General features: G+C 38.6%; 1 protein-coding gene across 2 annotated transcripts in view; it reads right to left on the bottom strand.

Moving 5' to 3' along the window:
• The window catches only part of ddx31 (DEAD (Asp-Glu-Ala-Asp) box polypeptide 31), a 136550-nt gene that overhangs the window by 54258 nt on the left and 55524 nt on the right, over positions 1-26768 (bottom strand). For both annotated transcript variants that reach the window (XM_028808571.2, XM_028808572.2), the window contains exons 9-15: positions 25619-25660; positions 23194-23258; positions 20419-20538; positions 18771-18877; positions 15511-15734; positions 14814-14990; positions 7643-7702 (exon numbers count right to left, since the gene is read on the bottom strand). In XM_028808571.2, the coding sequence (XP_028664404.2) occupies positions 7643-7702; positions 14814-14990; positions 15511-15734; positions 18771-18877; positions 20419-20538; positions 23194-23258; positions 25619-25660 (795 nt within the window). The remainder of the gene's footprint in view (positions 1-7642; positions 7703-14813; positions 14991-15510; positions 15735-18770; positions 18878-20418; positions 20539-23193; positions 23259-25618; positions 25661-26768) is intronic.

A 26768-nucleotide genomic window follows, 5' to 3' on the forward strand; every position in this document is an offset into this window, starting at 1 on the left:
TGCAGTTACTTTATGATGCAAAACGCAGCAAACAACTTTGCAACATTTCTGCAGAGTTACACTTATTGGGTATATGGGTGTGGCCCGACAGATTTGTTTATAGCTACTAATAGCAAGAGTTTAATGCAAATGCTTTCAAATGATTTAAGTTAATCAAACCATTCATTCAGTATTTTGGATGCCAAATCCTGCAGGGCTTCCATCTTTTCAAAGCAAATGAATGCGAATAAAAAACGGAGAGGTCTGCTAATATTCAACCTACTCAAGTTTAAATGCAGTAATCTTTGGTTTTATATAAATAGAACGTGCCTGTGTCTTTTGCTGACTGCTGAGCTCTAACCCTTCTGTCCCTGAAGCTGCCGCCAGGATTAGCTCTTCTTTGGATTTTCACATTAGACTGCCTGGGGTCTGGCACAGCTCTGGCCATAAGTACAGATGGAGGGCAGCGCCGGGCATTGCCAGGCTGTCAGTCGGATTAAAACGACTCATTTATTCACCAAAGAATCTCGCAAAGCGACTGAAGGGAGGAGGGAGGGAGGCCTCCTAACAGTTCTCATCAACCCAGGCTGCCAAAAGTCATTATTACTGTATGCGGAAAGCGACCTGCAGGGTTGCGCCCCCCAGTTGCTGGGCGACAGATTGCGCCACGTAATCAGTTGAAAAAGGAGGGGCAAGGAAGAAAGTGATTGGTTCCAGTGATCAGAAAGCAGGCTCTTGACGAGAGGCACTGAATAACAAGAGCTTACCATGTAACCTTTCATTTTAGGCGAATTACTTAAAGAAACTCACTATGCAGGATATTTTTATCTGAAAATTAAAGTTTGGCTAAAACTGACATGGCTACTAACAGCTTTAAGTGGACGTCATGCAGCAGAAGGACAGAATGGACAATTTGCCCTCGACCTGTTATCCTTCTGCCCTAACTGAGTAATCTCAAGTCAGCTTCTGCAAAATGCTTGTACCTGCGGAGGGAAAAGAAAATTCTGGAAAAAATCTAAGCTACATCATAATGTTATTTATTTTAAAGAATGCATCATTTCTCCAAAAGAGATTTACATACAAACAAGAAATTAAAAAAAAGAAAAAAAAAGGATTTGGGATTAGATACCGCTATTAACACTGTGTGACCACAAGCAAATCATTTTATCTGCCTGTTCTCTAACTGAAAAAAAAAACAAAAGGAATGTAACCAATTGTATCTCAGATGTTACAAGTCACCTTGGATAAAGGCATCAGCCAAATAAATAAATGTAAATGTAAATGTAATGATTTGCGCACTGGCCACAGTGTCATTTCCCCTTCATAACTCTTATGAAATCACCTGATGTGCGTTTTATGCGTGTCTTTATTTGTACTTTGCCAATTTCTTATTACATCCTTATTTATTAAAAGGGAGTATGTAATACATAATCAGTGCCAAGACAATAACCTGCACTCCAGGGATCTGGCTCTGCCATGTTTTCCACATTATCAAGGTTTAAACCCAAAGTTCAAAAATCATGTCTGAGCCATGTTATACTTCTGATGTTACTTATTAAATTTGTGTAATTTTTTATTAATTATCCTGTTTACCTTTAAAAATGAAATATAAGGTATCTTTACTTATGAAAGAAAATAATTATCACACAGCATTTCTAAATATACTGTAGAAGATTACTTAGAAAAATATAGGTGTCAGTTTAACCAAGATTTGTCTTATTAGATTAAACTAATTATGTTAGAAATGGAATACAATTCACGTAGTCAAGAAGAATAAAAATCACATGCCATTTTAGTTGCAATCCATTCCATTCAACAGGTGTGAATCATTCTAAAATGCTGTACCATCGGGGACATAAGCAAGCAGCGCTACCAATAATAATAATAAATATTATTATTTTCATCTATAAATGCTTTTCTAACTACTCAAAGCACTTAGTGAGTGGAGATCCACTTGAACCATCACTAATATGTAGAATCCACCCGGATGATGCGACAGCAGCCATTTTTACGCCAGTATGCTCAACACACATTAGCAGTTAGGTCGTGAAGTGGTGAGAGAGATAGCCAATTAGAGACGCAGCATGATTAGAGGGCCAGAATGACTAGGCCACGGTAGGTAATTCAGCCTGAACATTGGAATACACCCTATAATAATAATAATAATACATTTTATTTATATAGCGTCATTCCCATGCTCAAGGCACTTAAAGAATATAATAAAGAACGGTAGTGTATACAGTATACAGTACAGTACTACTCTTTATGTACTATACAGTACAGTACTACTCTTTATGAAGGATGCCCAGGGATCTTTTACAACCACAGAGAGTCAGGACCTCATTTTACGTCTCATCTGAAGGATGGTGCCAATTTATATAGCACAGTGTCCCCATCACTGTATGGGGCATTGGAATCCACATTCAGACCACAGGGTAAGCGCCACCTGCTGGCCTCACCAACTCATCTTCTAGTAGCAACCCAAGCTTTTCCTAGATGGTCTCTCATCCAAGTACTTGCCAGGCCCTACCTAACATGCTTGTGGAAGACCTGTTCTGAAGTGCATGTGGTATGGCTAATAAAATAATTGTTACCAGCAACACTTTAGTTTAACTTCTGCTGAACATAATAAAAATCAAACCATAATTGCTGCTCTCCACTTGAAGACACTGAAAACTCAATGCTATCAAGTGTACAAAGCAAATATGGGAAATATTCAGTTATTTTGACTATTAAGATAACAGCGCAGTTGGGTTCCTATGTGGATTTTGAGGAAAATAAAGAGTAATCTGCAGCATGGCTAGTGGCTACATCAGTAAGGTTCTGGTGAGATAAGCATTAATAGTTTATCCGTATATTTATTGACCTGTCCAGTGGATACTAAATGGTTAACAACAATTTCAACATATAACATGTCTGATTACTCTTCAGTCCTATACAAACTAAATAGCATAGTGTCAGGTTGCCTGGTAGAGAGACTCTTGTTCTTTGGCATATCAAGTATAGTTATGTTAAGGAAGACTCTAAAGAGTTAACTGTTGGCTTGACTCCTGTGAATAAGTGAAAGAAAACCGTAGAGGTAACAGCAGAAACTCTACGTATCCTCAACTGCTACTCAGGCCTTGTTTCATGTCAGACAGTAGAAGAGAGGACGGCTCTTGGAAGGATTTTATCGGGTCTAATTACTCCCGATAGCTGTAATTTACAGGTTGGCAGCAGGAGGAAAGCGGCAAGATTCACACTTTTTCAGGCCAGCATCTGCCACCATTACACAGCAAACACCACCTTAGGTAGCCAGCAAGCAGAAGAATGGTAAACAAGAAGCCGCATGTGACAGATTAGCAGCACTGGCTAAAGGACTTTCCACTGACAGATCATTTCTCTCACTCCTTGAGTTTATTTTGCGGCAGCTGTCACCAATAAATGAAACGGGTGGGGGCGTCGTTTAATTTTGACCCACCGGCAGCAACCTGTATGCAATTTAGTCTAGAGCCTTCTTTTACAGAAAATTGCACTTTATTTAAACCAAACAGGTTTGATATTGTGATTTTTTTAAACTCACAATGCAAGCCAAATGCCAACTGCATTTAAAAAGCTTTGAAGTTTATTTAGAATGACACAGATACATGATAGGTGTCAGGGGATTGGTGAACCACTTTTTGGGGTATAATGTACTATTGGTCCTACATCACCTTAATTGGCTTTTCCCAATCTACAACAGTTGTTACTCAACTTTGAGGACCTTTCAGATGGCAAAGCTACTCACCCTGCAACCTGACATTGAACAATAAACCCTATGACTCTGCAAAAGAAACTTAATGTCTTTATGTATCCACAGATTGATTGTTTCCATTACTGCCCAAAGTTACAGGTGAGGATGGTGGGACAGACTGACTGGAAAATCAGCTATTACTGTGGACTTAGCTCCATTACTTTGGGGTACTATACCAGCAGTACTGACATTGCCAGACCAATCCAAAGACCACTTTCACAATCACCTCTACTATCAGTTATGAATACGAGATACTTAACAGTGCAGTCACTTCATGCAGCTGTTTTTTTCTTTCATCTTCAAACAGTCTGTCAGTCCTCCTCCAGGAAAGTACCATAAATAAGATTTAAAAAGTGCTGTTTCTCATCCTGACTATGTCACACCTCAGCTGTGACCCATTTCACTATGCATTGTAGATCACATACATAGGTGACCATCAAGACAATATCATACTAAAACACCAGAGATTGTATTCCTTAGACCTCAAAAATGTACAATCAACACATCGCAACTCACCCCTTAATAGCCTGTCAAGATAATCCCAAACAGGGGGTGTGGCATGGGTGGGATTCTTAATATTTTTTAACGGGATTCATCTTAACGGCAAGAATTCAGACAAAATGAGACCGGAAGGCATGGTATAGCAGTCATGGAAACCCTGAACTTCCTAAAAGTTGCTTTGGGATTTGTCTTCACAAAAACATACAATAGAAAAAAAAACTATGTGAACCATTTGGAAATGCCTGTTTTTTTTATTTTTTATTTTGCTTTAATTGGTCATAAAATGTGATCTGATTTTCATCAAAGTCACAAGTATAGACAAACACAACGTGCTTAATAACACACAAACAATTATAATCTTTCATATCTTTATTGAACGTACCAATCAAACTTTTACAGTGTGCTGTGGAAAAAGTAAGTGAAGCCTTGGATTTAGTAAGTGGTCAAACCTCCTTTTGGTAGTAACAGCCACTCGGACAAGCAGTGTGGTTAGTGGTTAAGGCTTTGGATTTCAAACTGTGCGGTGGTAGGGTCAAATCCTGTTATTGAAACGACGTGACATTGAGCATGTCACTTGACCTGCCTGTACTCCAATTGGAAAACCAAAAGAAATGAAACCAGTTGTATCATAAATGTTCTAAGCCGCCTTTGATGAAGATGTCAGCTAAATAAGTAAGTATAAAACATTCATTTCCAGTAGCTGTGGATCAGACCTGCTCAGGAGGAATTGTGAAACATTCTTTGATATAGAACTGCTCCAGCTTAGCCATATTCCTAGGATGTCTTGTGTGAACTGCTCTCTTGAAGTCGCTCTACAGATTTTCTAGTGGGTTAAAACCCAGGCTATTCCAAAAGGTGGATTTCGTTTTTTTGAAGCCATTCTGTAGTAGATTTACTTTGATATTTGCAATCATTATCCTGCTGCATCACTCAACTTCTACTGAGCTTCTGCTAGCAGACAGCCCCCCAGACGTTACATCTTGACAAACATAGGAATGCATTTTCCTCTTGATAATGGTAAGCAGTCCAAGCCCCAGATTAGAAAAGCAGACCCAAATTATGATGTTCCCTCCACTTTGCTTTACCTTTGGGTTGATGTTTTTTGTATCGGTATGCAGTGAGCGTTTATGCCATACGTATTGTTGTATATTATTCCTGAAGAATTCAAACTTAGCTTCATCAGTCCTCAAAATGTTGTCCTGATGGTACTGTGTGGTGTCAAAATGGTCTTTGACAAACGAATGGCATGCAGAGATGTTTTCATTTTAGAAAGCATAGGGTTCATCCTTGGTGTCTTGCAATGGACACCATGCCAATTCAATGTTTTACATACGGTAGACTCATGAACAGAGATGTTCACATACTCCAACGATTCCTTCAAGCCTTTATCTGTTACTGAAAAGTTCCTTTAATACTTCGTTGAGCAATTTGCGTTCTGCCTTTCAAGTCATTATGACTGGGTATCTCTCTTCAGGTAGAGTACCCACAGAATCATTTCTATTTATACACGGTTATCTAACTGTGAAGTGATGAATATCTAAACTCTTTGAAACTGCTTTGAATCCCTTTCCAGATTTATGTAAATCAACAATTCTTGATTGTGGATCTTCTGTTTTTCGTAAGGCAAGCTTCACACCAACAAATGATTTTGTGCATTGCAAATTCAAAATGTTTATGTCTTTTTTAATTGGTTAAACCATCTCTAAACCACACCTCCAGTCTTATTTCATTGATTGGCTAACTCCTGACTCCAATTAGCTTTTGCTGAAGTCACTAAGGGTTCTACAGATCCGCTATAGAAAGCATTCTCTGTCACAGTATGACAGTGTGGTACGGCAGCTGCACAGCACAGGACAGGAAGGACTTGGCACGGGTGGTAAGAACAGCACAGGGGATCGTAGGAAGTCCTCTCCTATACCTGGACTCTGTATATGCTGGAAGGGTGCAGAAAAGGGTCAAATGTATAGCTGTGGATCTCACCCATCCGGGAAATGGACTGTTTGTACCACTGCCTTCGGGAAAACGGTACAGAAACATAAAAACACGCACCAGCAGACTGAAAGACAGCTTTTTCCCCAGAGCTGTGAAGTCCATCAACCCCTGCTGATACACACACATACATCTACATCTACCCCTAACCTGCCCCACTGTAGACATGCACACCCACTTTCCCTCGTAATCCTCCCCTGCAGACCCACGCACACAGATCACTGTTCTCTGCAGGCATACTACCTCAAGGAAAGTCTGGACTTGATGATGTTTAATTGTTGCTGTCTTTTATACTTATTATGTTTATTTTATTATTTATAGTGTATTGTGTATTTTAAGTATTCTGCCTTGAAGCCGAGTCGTACCAACAAAAAATTTTGTTATGTGTATGCATAATGACAATAAAGAATTCTGCTACTTCTACTATATGCTTTGTTATTGTTTGAATGATGTATTCAATATGTCAAAGAACAACACAATAATTTGAGCATTATTAGTTAAAACAGATTGTGTTTGTGCATCATTGTAACTCAGATGACGATCAGACCATATTTTAAGAAAATTTATATGATAATATTGTTATTTCTAGAGGATTCACTTACATTTATTTTCCACAGTAGACACTGACCTTCCCAAAATCTATGTAAGGAAAAGGCCTGGTCCACTGATTTACAGCCATCATGGAATCTACATCGGTTCTTCTGAAACTAAGATAAAACTTTAGACTGGAAACTCCACTCCAGCATTAAAGCATAGGCTTTCCCAGGTCTAAGAATTGTGTTCTCTTGTGTGCATGACGGTGCATACAAATTACACATTTATAGGCAAAAATCAATTGACTCTACAGCATTAATGTAACAAAAATTTCCAGATATATTGCAGATGGAACATAAAAGAAAAAAGGAATCCTGCTAAGGAGCCAACACAGTCAAACACACGTAGTCTGAGAGTGGGGGAAAGTCAGCCCTGATAATAAGAAAGTTAGCTATAAAAATGGAAGAATTATCCCAAACCCCCACTCGAGGATGGGAGAAGTGGGTCATATGTTCTGCATTCACAGAAAGTCACCAAATAATCTGCAATTAGCATTCGTGTTTATTATACACACCTCATAAAATGCTAGCAGTAAAGAAGTAAAATATATTTTAAACAGTTTGCAGTTCAAATGCAAATCTCAACAATGCCTCCACTATTACCTCTGTGTTTAAAAATTACAAAAAAAAAAAAAAATAAAACAAACAAAACTTTTCCCTAACTTTCGAAGTTTTTGGCATTCCTGGTTTTCCAGTGTGCACTCTCCCCTAGCGGCCTACAAACTTTCAGAAGTAGCTGAGGGAGCCTGCTGAAGTGGCAGACTTGAAAAGGAGGCGGGATATCAATTGCTCCCAAACCAAGACTTACCGTGCAGAGCAGAATGCCTGACTTCACCTGGGAAAACTTCAGAAAGGCTTCTGTTCTTTCCTAAAGGGTTTAAGAAGAGGGTTTTACATTGGGAATTCATGCAGCAGCTTTCAGAAAATTATCAAAGATGGCTAACTTCAAGTGCTTTCTGGTTGCATGCACAGTGTGTTCTGTTCATGTATCTGTATTGCATTGCAGAGGAAAGTCATTTCCAACTCAGTATTACTCCAAACTAATACTATTTTTTTTTCTTTTGTACTCTGCTGCACTGCAGGAGACCCAAAGATTGACAGGCCACTTTTATTTTACTTACCTGATGACAACACTTTGAACTTAGCGTTGTTTGACACTTTTCATGCAATCAGCAAGGAATGTCTAAATCCAAATGTGCTGTTGGGATGCAGGGTGAAAGGCTAAATGTAATAGTTTGATTCTATGACACCTAAACATATGCTTCTCATCTTTAGGGATCACACAGGTCCTAAACCCAGGCTCACATTTAAACATTATATAAAAAAGTCACATTTTTCACAATGAATCATCAAAAACACTGACTTTGACTGCTAAAGCTGTACAAAGCTGTTGTTGTTACTGCCAACACTGGACTCTATTCACTGTACTGTGTGAATATACATGGGTTATCCAAGTTGTTACTCTGTACATCACATCAACAACAAGCATGGAAGCCTACTGAAAAAGAAAGAACTCACACCATCATACACCACTGGTGACCCAACTGTATGAAAGCACTTCTTTATTCTAGATAGACGACACTGACACAGTCATGTTGATTCACTGTGAAAGGATACTGCAACAGTTGAACTAGCAGATATTTAATGTAGGCACTGAATTCTATAGGAGATCAGGCTTGGCAACTACAGCTTCATGTTGCCACACAACAGATCATGATGGTGGAGGTGGAAGAAGAGGCACCAATTCCAAGACAACTCACACCAGCACAGGTACTTGCTCTCATCCAAGGTGATGATGATGTGGTTGCTTAACTTCTTTTGTTCAAAAGATCAGGCACCAAGATATCACTGTTCAAAGCGAAGCTGAGCCCACGTGCTTAAGCTATTGCTCAGCGGTTAAGCCCTAAGGGCATATTATGATGTAGATGAGCACTTCAGAGGAAGACATATTATCTGAGGAATATACAAGGGAATTCCTCAGTAAATATGGAGGGACCACCAGATTGAGGCCTCAAAAGTGTAGAGGATGGTGCTATGATTCTAAACAAACTGTTATGGGCCCAAGTGTTCAATCTCTGGGATTATTTATCTAACTGACTCAAGTCACATGGGATCTTGGCCAAGCAGATGACTAAGCTTGTGGCTGAGGAATACCTGATGAATGTACTGTTGATATATGCCAAATAACTAGACCATAATTTTTGCCCATTGTTTTTGAGTCAAAGATGGACAGGTAATGGGGATTCTTTAATGACATCAGGAACCTTAACCAGGTATTGAAATTTAATGCCTACCCTTTGGCCAAGGCTGAAAATCTTTTTGAGAAGCTCTGCCAAACGAGTTTCTTAAATGCTACTGACATAACCAAGGATTACTGGAAAATTGCTATGGCAGAAATGACCAATCAAAAAAACAAATAAATTAATAAAACAATAGACACACATATTTTTTTTTTTTTTGTTCTTTATTTCGCCTTATACAATTTCTTGTATTAGGAATTTGGTAGTTTTCGCATACCCCTTGGGGTCAGAGCGCAGGGTCAACCATTGTACAGCGCCCCTGGAGCAATTACAGGTTAAGGGCCTTGCTCAAGGGCCCAGCAGAGCAGTGGCCTTTTGGCAGTGACGGGGATTCGAACCGGCAACCTTCGGGATACCAGCGCAGCTCCTTAGCCTCAGAGCCACCACTCCTAGTGGATACTGACACTTATTGTGCCCCTTCATATGAGCCACACACCAATGCCTGCTTAGGGAATTTGGTCTACGGTAACTAGATAACATCATAGCAGTCAGTCTACCAATGTTCCTCTCACCTTGCTAAATCCACAGCTTAAAGATTTCAGGCTGCTTTCGGTGACAAAAGATGTTCCTATAATTATAATTATAATTCCTGTCTATAAATATAATTTATGCATATTCATTCAGGGTTGGATCATACCTTGATCCCAGTACCGACAGGATATTCTCCAGCCAAATGCAACCCTAACAAGAGAAATTGAGTGAGTTTTTGCACAAGTGTTATATAATTATATTAGGGCAATCACTCTAGTTATTTCTAAATTATCCATATATATATACTGTATATAGCTGTCCATACTTCTCACTTTATTCAGTTCAAGTGTATCGGGGAAGCCACAGCCTAATTGGCAGCAAAGGATGTGACACCAGGATTAACCCTTAAAAGCACAACAGTCTATTGCAGAGCACATTAACTCACAAACATATACTTTTTGGGGACAATTTCAGGACACCTGTCAACTTAAACACACACACCTGTAACAAAAAAGGCATGCATCCAAATTCACCATATCACTTCTTATTTAAATACCTTATATACCTATATACCAGTATATTAGTACTATCAACACTAGTAATTAAACATCCATCCATCCATTATCCAACCCGCTATATCCTAACTACAGGGTCACAGGGGTCTGCTGGAGCCAATTCCAGCCAACACAGGGTGCAAGGCCGGAAACAAACCCCGGGCAGGGCACCAGCCCACTGCAGGTCACACACACACACACACTAAGGACAATTTAGGATCACCAATGCACCTAACCTGCATGTCTTTGGACTGTGGGAGGAAACCCACGCAGACATGGGGAGAACATGCAGACTCCACGCAGGGAGGACCCGGGAAGCGAACCTAGGTCTCCTAACTGCGAGGCAGTAATTAAACATATCAAAATAAATTGATATTCAGTAATAAAGTGATGCAAGAATTACATGCAAGACTAAAAGAACAACCTTTATTCCCTAGCATTCAAGAGATTAACTTGTAAATAAATCAAGGACATTTCCTTCTCCAGGGTCCCTGTGGTACTACAATTGAGGCATAATAAAGCTCAATTAGTGGTTTAATTAGCAGAAAAAATGCAGGATTTTAAAGGAGGTGCAAGCATGTCCAGTTTTTCTCTAGCCTGAGATTTAAGGTAACACAGGCTTGAGACTTGTGAAATAAGACTGCATACAGCTGTCAGTGTGGACACTGCAATAAACCGTATTAAAATATGGTACTTGCATTCATATTATGGCTGCTAAGGAAAGATTTAAGTTTATGCCTGCAGTAAAGACTGGAAGGGGCGGCACGGTGGCGCAGTGGGTAGCGCTGCTGCCTCGCAGTTGGGAGATCTGGGGACCTGGGTTCGCTTCCCGGGTCCTCCCTGCGTGGAGTTTGCATGTTCTCCCCGTGTCTGCGTGGGTTTCCTCCGGGCGCTCCGGTTTCCTCCCACAGTCCAAAGACATGCAGGTTAGGTGGATTGGCGATTCTAAATTGACCCTAGTGTGTGCTTGGTGTGTGGGTGTGTTTGTGTGTGTCCTGCGGTGGGTTGGCACCCTGCCCAGGATTGGTTCCCTGCCTTGTGCCCTGTGTTGGCTGGGATTGGCTCCAGCAGACCCCCGTGACCCTGTGTTCAGATTCAGCGGGTTGGAAAATGGATGGATGGATGGTAAAGACTGGAAGGTTTTAGGACACCCCAGGTACTTTGATTTTGTACACACATATCGATTTCCAGAACTTGCTTATTCCATTATAGGGTTAAGGCAAGCAGAAGACTTTGCCTTGAGCTTGGGAAAGGCGCTGTATAAATAAAATGTATTATTATTATTACTTGTAGCACTGGGCACACAGTAGGAACCAGTCAGTATTTAATCTAACATTCACATCTTAAAGATGTTGGATGAAAGTGGAAATCCATAACACTAGGAGAATATATAAAGTGCATACAGAAGAGATAGAAACTGGGAATTTGGAAACTGGGGTTCAAGTACTAAAAGGATGCAACAATAACTGACGCATTGGTGTACTACTTAAATTTAAACCAATAAAAGACAACATACTGTATATGTATACTACCTAAATGAAAACAATAAATTAAACCGAATAACATGCAGACACCACACTGATAGTAAGTTGATTACAAATCAGATCCAGATTCCTAGGGCTACGAGTCATGAACAATAACCAATGCACAAATATGCGATCCAAGATTACAAGATACAGACTAAAAAGTATTTTCAAGTTTCAGTAGAGCTCCGCATGTACAATGTGTGTCACACTCCGGTGTTCTAAAAATAACAGTAGGTGCAAGAGAAAACCAATGTGACAATTTTGTGAAAGTTCTATATCAAGCATTACATCAAACAAGCTATAAACAAATACACAAAAGAGTGTAAACATGTACTGAAATCTGACACATGACAAAGAATAGACTGAATGTTTCACACCAAGATCAATTCTGTAAGAAGTCAGATTCAAGACACTCTGAACTAAAAAATGTAATGTACACATGGTGTGAGTCACTGAGTGACTAATTTAACCAAACAAGCTTGATGGACTGAATTGTCTCCTCTGGTGTATCAGAGCTCTGTATTCTTACATAATGAAATCTGCATAATGATGAATTACAATCTAGAAAAATATTGTCTATTATATGTGATGGCTACATCACTAACCAGCTTTCTTTGAAATTTCTAAAGCATCCATTAAGTGAAAATATTGTGAGCAAGGACTAAACGGTCTAAAGGATTTAAGTTTGTGCAAGACAACACAGGCACATTGATACCAGCTAAATAAAATGGCTTATTGGCACAACACATATATCTTGTATCATTTTTCAAATGGCATTAAATAACAGTCAAATTTAAATTGCAAAGTACTAGATGCATTGAAATTATTACTTTTACTTTAATTGCTATCATACCTATGTCTGTTAGAAAAAAATCTGCTTTGGTGAAGCTCATAAAAATAAAATATTAATATATACAACATAATAACAGCAGCAGTAATCATAGTAACCAAAATGAAAGCCACAGAATAAACAAAAGCTTAAAAGGAGGTCTAATGCTTACTTGAACTTACTTTGGGAAATACAGTAAGAGCAAAAGCGCATGAATTTTAATAAAAGATGAGGGCACATCAAATGTTTTTCCGTCTGATCCTTAAACTGGTATTCTATGGTACTGATCTTTCAACAGGGTAAATACCAGCTCCTGTGTACTAAAATGCATACAGTACAAGCTGCTAGACTTTGTGGTTTAAGTTAAAAAATGATGTAAAAACACACAATCTAGTATTGTGTTCTCACTGAATTTATAATATACGAGACAACATTAAGCTGTTGGAAATTCATTCTTATTTAGTCAACATACTGTATACTAGGACCGGCTCCCTTCATATGGGCCGGAGAATTTCATTATGACAGGATGTTTCTCGAAGATGACCCAGGGTCCTTTGACACTGATGACAAAAGAAAAAGTTGTCACAATGGAACTAATTATAAAGAAGAAATGAAGAGTGAAATAGCATGATTTTGCAGATACTGGAAATTAGTTATACTTAGGTCAACTGAATTCATCTTGCGTGAATAATTAAAACATGAACAATGTCTGTGCACTCTGGGTGCCCTGGATGTTGACTTCTAAAATGAATCAATCCAATGTTTCAAGGAGAATCTTGAGCTAATGAATTTGGACTGGGAGAAACTTTGGATACAACTCTCTGACAAACAGTAAAAACAACAGTTGAAACAATGGAGGTATGGTAAGGAAAGTAGTTCACTGCTTCATGAACATCTCCATCCTTACACCGCCCAGGCTGCTCTGTAAAACCGTGGATTCAAAGAGATGCCAACCTCACTATTTCCCAAGACCTGGTCCCATGCAACTACCAGGTAATCCCCAATCTAAAAGGCTAACCCTGTTGGAATTGATAAACCACTGATGAAGACATCAAGTCAATCACAAAGAGGTTTTTGCAAAAGCAACAGACAATGTTTTAATTGAGTGGCATAGTAAAGCATTATAGCCATTATAACAAGTATTCAAAGGGATTATGGGGAAAACAACATGTTTGGTTTTACTATCGTTTCACTTGATAGATCAGGGTTTAAATGTTTTGATCACCCCTCATAACCTTATTGCAAATTCTTAAATTTTTAATGCTATTTTTTAAGTATAGCAAAAAATACCATTTCATACATTAGAAAATACTTTTTAGTTTCTTGTGAACGCAGTCATTCTCAATCAAAGCCTGATATACAGAGCAAGACATTTAAATAAAAACAATGAGGTCTGGGCAATATGCCTCTAAAAATCTAAAATTAAAGTTAGCAGATAGCTGAGCACCATGTCTAAAAGCTGTACCGTTTCTTGGGGAAGGATGGGAAGAAGAAAACAAAACTGATAAAATGAGAGACATAATTAAAAGAAGATATTAAAATTAAATAAGAATGAGGCAGACCCGGTTGTGTAGTGGATAATGCTGTTGTCCTTACATCTCCAGAGACCTGAACCAGATTCTTGGTCCAGTCATCATCTGCAAATAGTTTCCACACAGTGCACATGTATGTGTGTGTTACTTTCCAATATTCTGGTTTCCATCCATATCTGGAATGTGTGAGTGTGGGTAGTGCATTAATGTTTCATCCCATCCACAGAGTGTGATATCACAGATTGGGTTGATACCTGCTTCAAACCCAGTACTGCTGGGATAAGGTCAAGCTTCCTAAAGCCATGTAATAGAAAATGCAAGTTTATCAAATGATCGGATGGATAAAAAAAGAATAAATCATTAAATGGCATTATTTTACTTTGTTAACAGTTAGTAATACTTTATATTTCCTATTTCATTAGTTTAATTATAAATGTAATTTATAGACTCTTAACTCTAGCCTCCCAATTGTCGATCATGCCTTTTTCAAAGATTCTTAAAGAATCTTTTACAGACATTTGCTTACCTTGTTTTCAAGCCAGTGATATATGAAATAAAACTACAAATAAACCACCTAACCACACTTATTTTACCTTTAGGAGCCTTTAGGAGCTAAGAACCTACTAATGTCAGTATGCATATATTAATTTACTGTATGATTAACAGCTTTTTGTGGTTAACTGTTACTCTATTATATCTGTAAATCAGGACAGTGTTCAGATTTATGAAAACAAAATTAGAAGAAAGCAGAAGAGAAATTACCATACCTGCTGGTTCATGCTGCCATGCAACTTTGTGAAGTCCATCAGGGGAGGCTGAAGACCGATGGATGAAGTCTCTTGACCATCAGTACATCCACGCAGAACATTTGTCAAGAGTGTGAAAAGAAATTTGACCACCTCACAGCTGGATGCAAACACGATAATCTTTTGATTCTTTTCATGCTACAATTATTGGAGGAAAGAATACATACATACATGAAGAAGAGTTCTAGAATCCACAGCTGTATGTTTTCTTAAATCTAAATGTGCAAGGTGTTATGTTCTAAACATATTACACTAAATAAGCTTAAAATTCAAATTTCATTTAATTTGGAGTAAAAATGGCAAAGCACTACATACTCTGTCAAAAAGCATTACAGTTAGTCACACCAGGCTTCATACATAATGAGCCAAGAGGGTTAGTAAAATGCAAAATAAACCATTGATTTCTGTCATGTTTTTCTATAGATTGTTTATGGGACACATCATTAAAAGCTGCAAAAGGTTAAATATGTGGCCCCAATAGAATTTCTACCGGTTGTAGGCCTAAGGTGTTAAAGGAAAAATAAATTTCAGAATTTAAATGGGATGCATATTATCTTAAATTATTCAAGAAACAAGCAAGGGAGAACTGAAACAGCAGCTTCAAAGGAAAATCTACCAAGTAAGTCAGATGGAGGACCAAAGTTGATGTACCACTCACTTTACACTTCTCCATAATGAAGGCTGCCAGCGTAACGAGGCGCAGCTTGCTGGGAACAATTACAACATGCTGCTTCAGTTGCTCTGGGATAGCAAAACTCTCAGAGCCACCAGTGGAAAGCAGGTTTTGTGGCTGTTCAGTGTCCTCTTCATGTTTAGATGATTTCGTGAAGACCTGCACAGTGACAGGGTCCCTCATACTGACGTCAGCCAGCTTGATTACACCTGAGAACAACATAAAAGGTAAGGAAGTAGACAGACTTGGGAAGAAAGAGCAAAATGCAGCCATGACTTTGCAAACTAGAGAGCTCTACAGGAATTTCATGTCTGAGAGCTGAGAAAGAAGAAAGGCTGCAGTATGGGTTTGTTTCAAAGTGCTTTAACTGTTTTCTTTTTTGGGACAGTTTTATAAACTTTTTTGCTGCACCATATGAAGAAACAGGTAAAAGGTTTAGGCACCACCTGTCAGAATACAAGCCAAACTACTGGACAACACAATGTCTTTAAAGATCTTGAATGATTGACAATATGGATAATTAAAAAAGCTGAAGTGAGATAGCCAAGTATATATTACAACACAATTAGGCAAGAGTTTTTGGCTTGAATACTATAACGCATTAAAGGAATAAGCAACATTTTGAAAGGTGTAGAAAAATACTGCGAGAAGATGCACTCCAGAGATTGAAGAGGACAAAAAACTACCATCGCTACGCAAATGTAAAATAAAGGAAGTTGATTTGTAGGAAGGCACTGTTTTGCCATGCCCTACGAGCCTCTTGTCCTGTAACGCAAGGAGGAACTCTTGCCAATCAACGTGGCGGATAGGCAGTGGATTTGATTTTCTGCATGTCACACACCAGTAGCAAGTTAAAGTACCCTTAGATTTTTTAGGTTATTCCATGGGAAGAAAAATTGAATTTAATTCTGTTAAACACAGTGGGCTTTAGTTGAAATATGAGAATATTAAGACACTACCAGGGTGCTCAGATACTGTATGTAGCAAATAAGACACAAAGAGAGAAGGAAGTGCACTTTAGGTGTTTTGAAAATGGGTAAAAAATATCAGCATTCAGAACAAAAAATACCTATTTTGCCATATCAATTAGGGCAGTAAGAACTGGCTTATTTTGATGTGTTTGCTGCTTTAGAGAATAATCAATATCCTTGACTTGTAGGTCATTATAAATATCCAGCCTGAGGATTGCCTGTGTACTGCACTTAATGTAGCACTATTTTCATCACCAATACCAAGTTAAACACTCACAGCTAACTAATTTTATCATTGCACATTCTAAACCTAAATTCATTCATAGAGTAACCAGTTAATCAATTAAATAGGTACTACCTAGTACAGATGGAATTAATATCTAAAATCCACACTTTGATCACACAGCCCAGAATTCCTTTTTCCTCCTTTTGGTTTTAATCACTGTAAAATCTACTAAAGATCTGGCACCAACTCTGGAGTGTTTTCAGATATTGTTGTATGTCACTGTCTTCTAAAATCTCCCTTCATCCATTTTTAACGTTTTACCATTCTCTGTCTACTAATATGAAATCTGTTGCTGCTGCTTACGCCTTTTCATGCAAGGCTGCCTTCAAGTACTAGCTCATTCAGCCAGTTTGGGAGTTGGAGCTATCATAGTCTGCTCCTCTTGTTTGGGACCTTATTTTTAAAAACTTCGCTTTTGCTTCTAGAAATTCCAAGAAATCGCACATCCCAATCATCAGCATACACAATTCAAATTTGTGCCATGCCCGTAATTTCACCCCCCATAAACATTTTCCTATGGACCTTTCTAATGATCCTCTTTGTGGTCTTCTAAACCCCCCAAGTATTTTTTTTTTACATATATATATATTGGCAATATCCTAAAGTTTCAGGTTTTGATTTTTGTACTGTAGTTTCTTTCTTCTGTCCTCTTCTGCACTCCTGAAGTTTTTCTTCTCTCGGATCTTTCTGCCCTTTTCTTTTTCTGCTTTCCAGCAGAGATTATTCTCCTTGGGCATTACTATTGCAAAGTTAGCCCTAGCTTTGAATTGGAAATCTCCTGACCCTATATCTTTAATCTCTGGAAACTACTTTTGACAACCTTATGCTTCTTGAGCTACCTGCTGCTAAAATTAATGGTGTGACCATCTCAAAGTGGCAATCCTTTACACAGGTTGTTCAAAATCATCTGGATGGGAGTTGTGACTTAATGTCCACACAGTATTTTTTATGTGCAGCTGTGCCTTCTCTCCTCCATAATTAACTTCTGATATTTATACTAAGATGTCATTTTCAGTATTTAAATAAACATGAAAACGTTCTTTCAGACTACACTAATTAAAAATACCTGCCTTTAATTTAAATATCAAACACTTACAGAACACCTTTACTACACACAAATAAAAAAATATTCTTTTATTAAAAAATATTGTGGGGAAAATGGATGATTTGATGGATGAGAAATGGATACAAATGTAAGGAGCCCATACCTGATTCATTGTGCAAACCAACTTGAAAGCTTATTTCTCTTTGTCTTCACCATAAAGGTATGCTACTATTCCCGTTTCTTCAATTAAAGGTCTGATGTTAATCGAATCAGAGACTATAAAGTTAGTTAGTACGAGTGAGTGTTGGTCAGTGTGTGAAATCTCATCTAGGCTGTTTCATGCTTTATGTCCTTGGCTGTTTGAATAGATGCTAGCTTACTGTTACCTTGCACTGAAAAACGCAGGTTCAGAAAATGGATAGGTGGAGGTACGGTTAACTGACTGACTATTATCAGATGTCTTAAAAATATACAAATGATAAATCAAAACAGCTACACAAAAAGTAAGTAATACTCAGTTGCAAAACATGCTAGAACAGAACATGGGCAGTTTCCCTCAATGAATAAGCCTTATATGAAAAGAGGAGTACTGTGTAACAAGGATATTATCTAAAATTCTACTCCATACTTGTACATTTTTATTTTTTATACTGTATTGAGGATTTGTTCTGTTCTGTGTATTGTATTGACCCCCATCTTTTTGACACCCACTGCACGCCCAACCTACCTGGACATGGGTCTCTTTTTGAACTGCCTTTCCCAAGGTTTCTTTTATTTTTTCCCTACAAGGGTTTTTTTTTTTGGAGTTTTTCCTTGTCTTCTTAGAGAGTCAAGGCTAGGGGGGCTGTCAAGAGGCAGGGCCTGTTAAAGCCCACTGCGGCACTTCTTGTATGATTTTGAGCTATACAAAAATAAATTGTATTGTATTGTATAAACATTTTACCTTCTGTCCATGTTGCCGACAACAGCACATTCTGTCTTTGTTGACACGATGTGTTCAAAGCATTCAGTATGGAAGAAACATCCTTTTCGAATCCCAAATCCAGAATTCTGCTCAAAAGATAAATATTTAGGTTTGCTAGATAAACAGAGTGAAGTTTTTGAGCATTTCACTTGTTTTCCATTTGCTTAAAATTCTCTTCACAATGACACTGCACTGGAATTATAAAATCCAAATTTCATAACTACTAGGAGAATCGGATACTGAAACCACAAATGTGCTATATTAAGTATAATTAAACTATTAAAAACTCTGTGAGCAACACAGCATGCACAGCAGCATAACAGAGTGACAATGAAATTGGACAATAATTTCCATTCAACTTGAACACAAGTTACAAATTACTGAACACATTATTGAAAATAAATTGTACTCTCTACAAGAAGAAAAACTTACCATTAAGCGGAGGTGAAAACATAAATCCAGAGCACATACTGTTTTTACCATTATGCTTGCTGCTCTAATTAATTTTTAAACAGGCCGGTCATAGTGCATCTTGCTTGCTCCCAAAATAATGATATGGTTATATTGCACTATAACACCTTGCTTCTGCACTATGTTATGGGACCTGTCTTTAATACAACAAAAGTGAACCCTGCAAAGCATGGTTCAATTTTTACATACATAAAATGCGGAATAAGAAATATCAAGGTAAGTGAATTGAACATGTTGTTTAGTTGTGGCTACTCTACTGTATACTGTGCTTTCTTTATATATAACAATAATCTCCAATAGCCATTCAGGCAAACAATAAGAAATATTAATATCACTATTCCACCCACTAACTTGCTCCCTATCCATATATTAAGCCTCCTCTGTTCTTCCATTGATCCTCTGAACTCGCCTTTCTTTGCCCAGGGTTACACGGAGCCTGAGTCTATCTTGGCAGCAGGGAGATCAAAGGTAGGAGCCATATGTATACAGGCAGGCTCTCTCACATATGATCTATTAAGGAGTTTCCAATCCACATAAAATGTTTGGGCTGTCAGAGGAAAGTTAAATATTTGGAAAAACATTAATGTGAGCAGACAGATATCAGACAATACCCTTTATACCAATGGCAATACGACTTTACAATGTCTCACCTGTGACTGTTCTTTTTATCTATAACCATGACCAGGAGTTTTTTTTCTTTTTAGTCACTCTGGTGTTGTTTGTCATAATATAATTAGATTTTTTTATTAAGCTTCCATAAAAGCCAAATTTCTCCCTTGTGACAAAGTGCAATCTATCTTCCTATACGGTATGCAGAATGCAATGGAATTGAAACTGAGAATTAAACTGGTATCCAAACTCCTAAAGACTGCAACATAATGTGTTGCATCTTTATGCAGTATTATTTCATTCCACAACCTAACACTACATAGTTCAAAATGCACAAAATAAACATTTCCCCTTATTTAGGTATAAATTAGTAGGGAGGTTCAGCAAAGTAGTTGAGGGATTGCATAGCACTTCATTTCAACATCAATATTATTAAAAGATCTCATACTTCAAAATGAAAAAGAACAATCCCAGCATTAAACATTGTCAAAATTACAGCTTGAAAGAAAATGACAAAGTGAAACAAACAGCAGACAAACTAACCAACCTGTCAGCCTCATCCAAGACCAGCCACTTAACAGACTTAAAGCTGACACTCTTAGTGTTGTTGATGTGGTCAACAAGACGGCCAGGGGTGGAAATGAGAATGTTGATTCCTTTCCGCAACCTAAGTGAAATGAAAAGTGGCATTAGATTAAGGTTAACTGAACTTCAAGCACAAGCCACCTCTGAAGCAGGATGTTGTATATATTTAAAAATTGTATGGCAGTTTCAGTTCAATTTCCAAAACTTACTTACTGTGGTACCCTAAACAGGTAATGAATGGTCAGTGATCAAACCTTTGATATACTAATTACTTTGGATAAAAACAAATTTAAATACGTAAAAGCTGAATTTAATGGGGTTTTTTTTATCTATCACATGCCCAAACTAGAAATGAAAAAACAAGACAAAATTACAGATAATACGCAGATACAGGAGGAGGAGGGTGGGACCATGCGCTGATTACAACGCATTGCCGCACCCGGCACATGACTAACCACCCGGATTGGGATCCAAGTGCAGCCGTGCAACGGGTGACACCCCTGCACCACAGTGAACAGAGTTTTTTTTTTTTTTACCAGTGGCTGGAGTGCCAATCCTGCCAGTAACCCCAAGGTTTTTCCCTGCAAGGTGGAGGACCTGCTTGCAGGGCTGGATGCAGATTAATATCATATCCAGGATGGAGCAGCTGCAGGTGAAGGGTCTTGCCCAAGGGCACAAAGGAGAAGACATTTACGAGATTCAAACCGGGTGCAGATCCCTAGCCTCAGTACCACCACTCTGCCTCCAATGTATTCATTTATTGAACTCATGTTTTTCCCTTACACAGAACTAAAGCCTCGCCATTGCAGTATTCAGCAGAAGTCGGGAAACAGCCTTGAATGAGACACTGTTCTACTGCAGGGAACACTCATGTGCCCACCTGTACTCACTCACACTGAGCAAATGTAGAATTGCACATTAATCTAACATGGATGTCTTTCAGAGATAAGAAAACCAAGGAGACACAAAGATCATTCAATAGTAAAAGTGAATGGGTCAAGAATTGAACTCAGGGTACTACAGCTCTGACACAACAGTGCCAAACACTGAACAGTTCCTTTACTGTGTCAGATTTTATAATTGCTAAAAGGTGATAATACGCAATAGGTGAAATGGCAGCACTCTTACTGCTGTTTCATTAATGCAGCCTCATGACATGTGTCAGATTTTCCACAAACTGTAACTCCGAGCTTTTCCATCACATTTTAAAAGGGGCATTAGAGCCAACACTACCATGTTCAGACACAAGGCAGGATTGAGGCCTTAACGGAACAGCTTTCTGTTGCATGGTACAGTCTCACACCCCAACCCACAAATACACACACATACATTTATATGGGACCACTTTAGAGTCGCCATCTAACTTGAATGCACATGTTTGGGAAGTGTGAAGAAACAAACCCATAGGAAAGCAAGTAAAGTGTATAATGACAATGACAAGGATGGCCAGTAAACCTTTATTAGCAGTAAATACATTTAATAAAAATAATTAAAAACAGGGGTGGCACGGTGGCGCAGTGGGAGTGCTGCTGCCTCACAGTTAGGAGACCCGGGTTCGCTTCCCGGGTCCTCCCTGCGTGGAGTTTGCATTTTCTCCCTGTGTCTGCGTGGGTTTCCTCCGGGCGCTCCGGTTTCCTCCCACAGTCCAAAGACATGCAGGTTAGGTGGATTGGCAATTCTAAATTGGCCCTAGTGTGTGCTTTGTGTGTGGGTGTGTCCTGTGGTGGGTTGGCACCCTGCCCAGGATTGGTTCCTGCCTTGTGCCCTGTGTTGGATGGGATTGGCTCCAGCAGACCCCCGTGACACTGTGTTCGGATTCAGCGGGTTGGAAAATGGATGGATGGATGGATTAAATACAGAACCATTCCACTTGCATAACTACTCAAATGCACCTTCTGTAATATTTAGTAGCATTGATTTCGACTGTCTGAATGTTCTCAACTTTTGACACTGAGGAAATGGTCCATTTTGAAAAAGAAAAGATAACATTTATGGACTGCATATTTCAGGTTGTGTCACACATTCTTTGTATGGGGGGGGAAAAAAAACACTGAAAGAGAATGTTCTATTATTTTTAAAAAACTTAAATCTAACTTCATCCTCCCATTAATCTATCTAGCTATAAAAGCATCTATTTACTGAACGTGCTTATGCCAATTTCAGGGTTGTTGGGAAATTAAGCCAATGCTGTCGGCACAAGGCACAGGACAAGGACCAATATTTACCAGGAGGGCAGTGCACTGTAGGGCACACTTACACTCATACACTCACATTCACTTACACCACATCAATTTAGAGTCACCTAATGTAAATTACAGATGTTTGTGATTTGGGAGAAAATATTAAGAAATTAAAGACTAACAAAGAAATAGGAAGCACTGCAAATTCCGGTGACCAGGCAGGGATTCAAATTCAGTCCCCTGGAGACTAAAGACTGAAGAATTAACCATGGCAACTCTATAGCTCATGATGCCTATTGCAAAGTTATTTGACAATCCCCCTTAACCTACTGTTTAAGGAGACAATTACGTCTCTGTTTTATAAAATTTAGTTCTGAAATTGGGGGTGGCTACCCTGTGCTAGTATGTCATCGTTTCTGCTGGTGTTAACCCAAATTGAGTTCTATATGACATAATGCACCTCTTAACAGAAAACCATTTTTGTTCAAGTAACATTTTAAAATGTTTTTTTACTCTCTCACCTGGAGCCAGTACAGTTTGCAAAGCTTATCTCTTACCTGGCCTTCTCCGATTTGCGTTTTTCTCCTCCCATCAGAATGCCAGGGACAATCCACATGAAAGGCTATGAAAAGGATATACTTAAATTAATGGGGCTGTGAACAATGTGAAAATTTCCAATGCTGAAAGCTAAGGATAGCTTTGCATATATGAAATTTGGAAATAAAATGTATTGATATTACTATTAATGTCAGGAATTTTGCAGAGTAAGTAAATGCATAAAACATTCTATGGTTTGTTTTAGGTGTTTAGGATGGTGTGGTTGTTGCTAAAAGTTACACTCTGCTTCTTCAGCTTGACTGAGACTGTTGTGAAATATATTGCTCTTTATAAGTATCAACACAACAATGTCAAATTTGCTATTTTTATACATTATTTTATATATACAGTATATGTATATATATATATATATATATATTATATATATTTGCAGTTGGAGATCCACAAAGGGAGAAAAAACGAATCACGTATCATAAAATACTTTTATTCCTGAGCTTTCAACCCCTGTCAGGGGTCTTCATCAGAGGGGGTGGGTGGAGGTGACTAAGTCCGTATGATCAAAGGGGGGGGGGGGGCGGGGGGGGGGGGGGGTATCGTTAAATTAAACTGCATAAGCATATGCCAACTTAAGAAGGACATATGCACTTTAATTTAACGATACCCCCCCCCCCCCCCTTTGATCATACGGACTTAGTCACCTCCACCCACCCCCCACTGAATGTGTTGCTATATATTGCCTTTGATTCTTGTAAGTCTAAGCATTATCCTCTGATGAAGACCCCTGACAGGGGTTGAAAGCTCAGGAATAAAACTATTTTATGATACGTGATTCGTTTTTTTCTCCCTTTGTGGATCTCCAACTGCAAATATGCAAACCGTATCACAGACCTTCTCTTCCATATATATATATATATATATATATATATATATATATATATATATATATATATACACACACACACAGTGGAACCTCGGATCACGAACGTCTCAGACCATGTACAAATCGGATTACGACCAAAATGTTCGCCAAACCTTTGCATCTGTTCACAACCACACACAAGCCAGTTTCCCTTTCAGTTCGTACGCGCCGATGATTTCCGCACGTGTTCAGTCTCTCCCTGTACAGTACATTGTTCTCAGTCAGACGTGCATTGCGCAGAGGGACTTTGTGGTATAGCGGGTCCAAAGCTCACGTCAAGAGCCAGTTTTAAATGAATAATCGCCGCGCTTGCAGCTTAGCGAGGGGGCGTGGTGGTTGATCGCTACAGCAAAGAATGCACCGGGCTTGTTTTTAAAGAGACTGCTTCAAGCATTGCTTTAACCTTGTTGTATTTAATGAAGACTTTTTTCTGTTGGAGCGAGTGAGCTTGTGCTCGCAGGCAGGCAGCTGGACAGTGAGCCCAAGCAGTATTTTGGCGGACACTCTATGGGGCAGAAGGAAGTGGTCGCTCCAGCTGAGCGATCAAGGACCTGGAGTGACCAGAAGAAGGATGGCTGGCCGCATAAGGCCGAGAAGGCAGTTAAAGAATGCACCGGGCTTGTTTTTAAAGAGACTGCTTCGAGCATTGTTTTAACCTCGTTGTATTTAATGAAGACTTTTTTCTATTGGATTTTAACTTCCACTTCACTTCTGTTTTTATGGGATCATTCATTTATTGAAGGATTCTGAAAGCACTGCACTTTATTTAATTTGGACTTTGTTTTTGATTGTTGTTTTGTTAATTTTAATAAAAGCACTTGGCACTTTTTACACCATCCGATTGCTCCATTGTAGTGTCTCACTGTTGTGCTCATCGGTAACATTACCGACGGTGACAGGTTAAAGGGCTCCCGGAAGTGAGATGGGAGCATGCAGCGAACCCACATCGCCACAGACTTTACCTCAAAACTGTAATCTCCTCTCCACCCAATTCCTCCTCACTTCCTTCATGCCAGAACTCGACTCATGCAAGGTTAGTTTTCTTGGTTGTTTATGGTTAGTTTTTGTATAAATTACGGATTTTTCAAATGTTCATTTTTTTTTCCCTGTGCTTAAAACTCATTAAAAAAAAGTGTTTACAGAGAGCGGTTCGTAAGGCTATTAGCGTGAACTCTTGCAATGTTAGTTTTCTCTGTTTAAGGTTTTCTCAGTGTTATTTAATGTTTTTACATTTAGTTTACTATTACACTGTGCATTCTGTGGTATAATTATTTTAAACTATTTTTGTGCTTAAAAATCTTTAAAAAAATATATATTTACATACAGCTCGTACGGTCTGGAACAGATTAATTGTATTTACATACAATCCTATGGGGGAAACTACTTCGGGTCACGACCAATTCGGGTTGTAGTTTTCAGTAAACAGCTCAAAAATAAGTAGTGGATGCTCATCCCCTAGTGTGATAAAATAAAAAAAAGGGATAAAAAAAAAGAATATGCCATACCTTCAATAATTTCTGAATGATTTCAAAGCTTTGCAGTGCCAGCTATGAGAAAGACATAAAATGTAATTATTTGTGAGTTTAATTTTTGTAAAGTTAACAACCCAGTGAAGCTGACTGACAGAAGTTATTGTCCTTGCTATTCCTATCTGTACTTGTTGCTGCCCCCATGCCCCTCAATCCGATTAAGCAGATTTGAGAATGTATTCTTCTAATCACTTTTGGCATCATTCCATCTAAAAAATCAATTTTGATCTCCAATAAATGATTATGCTAGTTTTTAGGTACAGTTAGGTCCATAAATATTTGGACAGAGACAACTTTGTTCTAATTTTGGTTGTGTACATTACCACAATGAATTTTAAATGAAACAACTCAGATGCAGTTGAAGTGCAGACTTTCAGCTTTAATTCAGTGCGGTGAACAAAACGATTGCATAAAAATGTGAGGCAACTAAAGCATTTTTTGAACACAATCCCTCCATTTCAGGGGCTCAAAAGTAATTGGACAAATTAAATAACTGGAAATAAAATGTTCATTTCTAACACTTGGTTGAAAACCCTTTGCTGGCAATGACAGCCTTAAGTCTTGAACTCATGGACATCACCAGATGCTGGGTTTCCTCCTTTTTAATGCTCAGCCAGGCCTTTACTGCAGCAACTTTCAGTTGCTGTTTGTTTGTGGGCCTTTCTGTCTGAAGTTTAGTCTTCAACAAGTGAAATGCATGCTCAATTGGGTTAAGATCAGGTGACTGACTTGGCCATTCAAGAATTTTCCACTTCTTTCCTTTAATAAACTCCTGGGTTGCTTTGGCTGTATGTTTTGGGTCATTGTCCATCTGTATCATGAAACGCCGCCCAATCAATTTGACTGTATTTAGCTGGATATGAGCAAAAAGTATGTCTCTGAACACCTCAGAATTCATTCGGCTGCTTCTGTCCTGTGTCACATCATCAATAAACACTAGTGTCCCAGTGCCACTGGCAGCCATGCACGCCCAAGCCATCACACGGCCTCCACCGTGCTTTACAGATGATGTGTTATGCTTTGGATAATGAGCAGTTCCACGCCTTCTCCATACTTTTTTCTTGCCATCATTCTGGTTGAGGTTGATCTTGGTTTCTGTCCAAAGAATGTTTTTCCAGAACTGTGC

This window comes from Erpetoichthys calabaricus, chromosome 9 (genome assembly GCF_900747795.2).
Source record: "Erpetoichthys calabaricus chromosome 9, fErpCal1.3, whole genome shotgun sequence".
Classification (NCBI taxonomy): Eukaryota; Metazoa; Chordata; class Cladistia; order Polypteriformes; family Polypteridae; genus Erpetoichthys; species Erpetoichthys calabaricus.